General features: G+C 42.5%; 1 protein-coding gene across 1 annotated transcript in view; it reads right to left on the bottom strand.

The window, feature by feature from the left end:
• Window positions 1–240: 240 nt before the first annotated feature.
• TSPAN13 (tetraspanin 13) overlaps window positions 241–5,201 on the bottom strand; it is a 24,754-nt gene continuing 19,793 nt past the window's right edge. The window contains exon 6 of the mRNA XM_015421585.1: window positions 241–1,296. Within this exon, the coding sequence (XP_015277071.1) occupies window positions 1,222–1,296 (75 nt within the window). The 3' untranslated portion in view covers window positions 241–1,221. The remainder of the gene's footprint in view (window positions 1,297–5,201) is intronic.

The raw sequence follows: 5,201 nt of genomic DNA, 5'->3' as shown, positions 1-5,201 counted from the left end.
CTCACATAGGCTTTGAAAGGCTTTCCAGTCAAGGTATCTATCATATTGTCCATTGTTTGTATCTACTGCTGCATAAAGGTTTTTGTCTGAATATTAAACATATTTCATCAAAAGTTTTTATTTTAAAGTATACTATCAAAGCACTACAAAGATCACTTTACAATATTCTAATTCACATATATAATCAAGTATTAAGATACCCTTGAATTAACACAATTTGTTAAATATAAAGACCAACATCAGTATCACAGTTAACTTTACTACACTGATAAATTAAATCAAACTGCAAAAATAGATACAAGACCCCTTTGGGCACCACGACCAGTTTCTTACAGTGACAAGTAAGCTCAAGATCATCCTCCTTTACAACAGTCTAATTACATAGTTCATTCAAACCAAAACATCAGATATACAATGAAAATTCACATTCCTGTTTATCCCCACTGATACTATTGTTCATTTAAAAATACAATTCAGACTAAGTCAATGGCAAATCTACTGTGAATTCTGCACAGTCCATTGAGTACATGGGTATACAGTACAAAGTCTAAAACTGCAGTGAACAAGTATGCATGTGAACACAGGAGATGTTTATGCATGGAATTACCAAAAGAGTTCTGAAATGAAACTTCTAGGATTACGTGGCAATTCTGAAATAGCTGGATTAGAAAAATCTGTTTAGGTATATTCCCCACATACTTGTGTCTGCATAAATATAGCTGGAAGATATATTTTTTATATGTGAAATGATTTCCATGGTGGTTTCCCCTGAAACAGAAAGCAAAAGCAACATAATTCTCACCATAGATTTCAACTGAATCACAAAGCACCAGGTGTTCAGAGCAACAATGTGAATAGGAATTTTTCTGGTGGATGAAATACATAAAATGGATTTTTTTCTTTAATCACCAAGAGCAACAGCAACCAACAATTAAAACAGCAGAAGTATTACAATAAGACTGCAATAATTCTATTCAACTATCTTTCACTTTCTTAGAGTACCAAATTCTGTTTAGTTACATGACTGGCATTTCAAACCAGCCAATCCAAGGGGAAGAAAACATCAAAAAACAAAACCAAAGTAGGAGGCATCTCTAGGTGAACCGTCATTATCTCAAGTGCACAAAGCCTCACTTAATGTGAACAGCAGCCAATCAGTACATAATTCATTTTTAAAAACACAGGAAAAGAGATATTTAGTCCCTCAAGAAGGTTCCCAGGTCAAAGAAATGCACTAGGATTTGCACGAGGATCCTTTTGATTCCTATATCTGTAGGTCAGCCAGACTCCCAAGATCTGAAATGAGGAAGGAAACAAAAGAACAAACCATATAGTAAAATGCATAAAATAATATACCTTTTCCATTCAATACACCACTTGATCAGAACAGCCTTTAGATGACAACACATCTGGCTTCTCACGTGTCTTATCATGGAGGACAGGACCATCAATGACTGCTAGTCAGGACAACTAGAGAGAACCTCCACATTTAGAAGCAGTAAACATCTACATATCAGTAATAGGAGGCAACATCACGGGAAGGCCTTGGCCTCTAATGTGCTGCGTGCTGGCTCTTCAGGGCAACAGGTTGGTTAATGCATGAAACTGCATACTGAACCACTGGTTTGATCCAGCAGGTGTCTTCTTTTGTTCTTAAATGTTCTTCTTTTGTTCTTTAACTACTGTGTGAATGATTTCTTAAGTTATGTTTTAATTTATACTGTGGAATGTTTTAACTTTTACTGATGTTATCTAGGGTTGCCATGCCCCCGATGGTGGCAGGGGTTTACCTGCTTTCAGGGAACCCAATCCACCACTGCCCAGCCGGCCAGTGGGGGAGCCCTGCCCCCAAAGAGCCCTGTCTGCACCAACATGCCCAGCACAATGACGGAGGTGACATCATCACACAGGGCACATTGCGTGGGGAACACTCTAGCATTTGAGAAAAAAACTCTATGGTTACCAAAAAGCCCCAGGAATGGAGAGGGACCCCATCACCAGCAGCCAGGTAATACCTGGCAACCCTAATGTTATCTGCTCTGAGCCCACTTGTGGGGAAGGTAGAATATAAGACAAAATTAATAATGAATAAAAATAATAAATAAACATGAGTGTTGGTTATGTGGATATATACAGTGGCCTCCAGTCTAATAGCCTCTTTTAAGGCTAGCCTGCACGCATACACGGCTTAAATTTTTGTCTTTTGCCACAACAATTCTGAGTGTGAAAAGTGAAATTACCCAGTATGCAGAATGGGGTCACACTGGTGGCCTTGTCAGAGGCACTCATTTTGTCCCACTTCTCATGCCTTTCACTGACAGCTGAAAGGTTTTCTAATGCCTTACATTTTAAAAACTGTGGCAAGCTGCATGTTGATTTGCTGGGCTTTCAATGTCTTTCCCTCACATGCATCTTTTTATTTTTCAGTATAGCAGATCACCTTAGATTATTCATAAATTACACACACACACACACACACACACACACACACACACACACACACGGTATCGTACTGGAATCTTGTTTAGAGACAAGGGTGTATGTATTTGCAGACACTCTCAGTGGGGCACAGGGTAGCTACTGCTCCACAAATATTACATTAGAGCATTGCCCCACATGCAACTCATCTGCTTATCTCTGGTTCAAGAGCAATCTGCACTAGTACCTGATAAACTGACCACATTCTAAAGTTTACAACAATAATTATACAGAAGTCACCAACTTTTCTAGTAAACTTCTGGCATAGGAGCTGGGTTAGGGATAAAAGGACATGGAGGAAGAAGCACATATCCCCCTGGGTTTGCACAACTTCAACCAATAGTCATGGCTGGCCCTATTGCACAGCTCAGTTAGCCCTTTGAAAGCTAGTTTGGTGTAGTGGTTAAGAGTGGCAGACTCTAATCTGGAGAACTGGGTTTGATTTCCTACTCCTCCACATGAAGCCAACTGAGTGACCTCAGACCAGTCACAGTTCTTTCAGAGCTCTCTCAGCCTCTAAAAACAAGTCTAGCTCACCACTAGCATAATGCTAAGAGCTAGAACTTGTGGCTGCCAGACAATCTCAGGATCTTCTGGCTATTCTACACACAATGCCATATGATAATTATTATTAACTAGGAGTAAGGTCCATTGTGGGAAGAAATACAATGAGCTCTAGAAAGAAGCTCCAGATGTGTGTCCCGACTGTGGCTGGTGAGGCAGCAGAGGAAAGGGGAAAATAGAGGGAGGTAAGCCATGTTTCTTTCCTTCTGCTTAGCTAAAAGGCAGGGCTGTCTCAAGTTATTTCGCTGCCCCAAGTGGTTAGTATGGGAGGACAGCCCTCCACCCCTGATTTATGGTTGTTGTTGTTGGGGTTTTTTTTGGGGGGGGGGGTTATGCAGTGGCAGCTAAGGTAGAAAAGCACCTCCTCCTATGCCATGTTTTCTGGGTTCCAAGGGTCTGGAAGGTGGTTTCATAGCCAATTACATGGTTGCCAACTCTGGGTTGGGAAATACTTGTAGATTTGAAAAGTAGAGCCTGCGGAGGGCAAGGTTTGGGGGTGTGGAGGGACTTCAGTGGGGTATAATGCCATAGAGTCCACTGCCCAAAGTAGCCATTATCTCCAGGAGATCTCCAGGCCCCACAGGGAGACTGGCAACTGCAATGACCATTTAAGGGAAGATTGGGATATGTATTTTACCTGAATGTGTATTCAGGACACATTCAGTGACTCCCAACAGCAACAGCAAAATGTTTAGAATGTTAGAGGCAAAGGCCAATCAGGCCGCATATGCAAATGACCTCTGTATTCTGACTGGCTATGGGGGGGGGAGAGAAACAGCAAACTATTTAGAATGTTGGAGGCGGGACTCAGGCAATGCAGCCAGTGCATAGGGAGTCCCCTTCTGATTGACAGATCAGGGAGCCAACTGATTTTGGAGTGCATGGAACATTGCCACTCGAAAACAGAATTATATATAAGGAGAGACTAGGAATAAGGCCCGCTGTGGAAATAAATATAATGATCTCTAGAAAGAGACTCTGGGTGGGTGCCCTGGCCTTGGGCACTCAGAGTCAATTTCCTGTGATGACCTCAGCAGGGTATAATGACACAGAGCTTACCGTTTTCTCCAGGGGAACTGATTTCTGCCATCTGAAGAGCAGTTGTAATTCTGAGTGATCTCCAGTCCTTCCCTGGAGATTGGCAATGGTTCCCCAGGAGGAAATGGCTGGTTTGGAGGGTAGTCTATGGCATTGCACCTATCTTGGAGGTAGCAACCCTATCTCCTTCCCAGCCAACCATCAACATACTATTATCTGCCCCTCTGACTTCAGATTTCCATCTCCCCCCTGCATCTGGAGCCTCTACCTAGGAAAAGTACAGTCTTTCTCCTCTTGAGTGGGGACCCAAGCAGGAGGAAAAGTGACCTCAGAAGGGTATCATGACTCAGAGTCCGCCCTGCAAAGCAGCCAGTTTCTTCAGGGGAACTGATCTCTGCAATCTGGAGAGCAGTTTTAATCCTGTGTGATCTCCAGCCCTCACGTGGAGATTGGCAGCAATGGTCCCCCAGGAGGAAATGACTGGTTTAGAGGGTGGAGTCGACGGCATTGTACTGTCTGAGGTCCTACCCCTCCTCAAACCCTACCATCTTCAGGCTCCACCTCTCAAATCTCCAAGAATTTCCCAACCCTATCTCCTTCCCAGCCAACCATCAACCTACCATTATCTACTCCTGATCTCTACCATCTGGAGAGCAGTTTTAATTCTTTTTTTTTTAAGCCCCCGGAGGGGATTTTTAATTGATTTTTAAACACTACAAAAACTAGAACAGAAAAAAGGGAAAGGGAAAGCTACTTATAAGGGAGAAAGTAAAGAACCCACTACTAACTAAAAACCCAAGAGAGGAGATCTCCAACTAGCTTTTTATACTTCATTCAGACTTTTCATCTTTGTACTTCTTATGAACTGTGTCAATCTTTTAACCCTTTTAACCATCCCCAGTTACATTTAATTGCCCAATAACAGTGCCCCCCATCATCCCCTAGAAACAAAAGTTCTCAAAGGAACAATTCAGAGTCCTTCAGCCTTTACTTCTTCGTCTCTCTCTTCCGCAGTTTGTAGGAACTTTTCGGGGCTGATGCCCCCTGCTCAGACAAAGAGTCCTCACCAGACGAACCAGTTTCCAGCTCTCCACTGGACTTATCGTCCTCTTCTTTTTTCT

The sequence above is a fragment of the Gekko japonicus genome, unplaced genomic scaffold (assembly GCF_001447785.1).
Source record: "Gekko japonicus isolate JY-2015 unplaced genomic scaffold, Gekko_japonicus_V1.1 scaffold1585, whole genome shotgun sequence".
Classification (NCBI taxonomy): domain Eukaryota; kingdom Metazoa; phylum Chordata; class Lepidosauria; order Squamata; family Gekkonidae; genus Gekko; species Gekko japonicus.
Note: the sequence above shows the minus strand (reverse complement) of the source record. Positions and strands in the feature narration are given on the sequence as shown.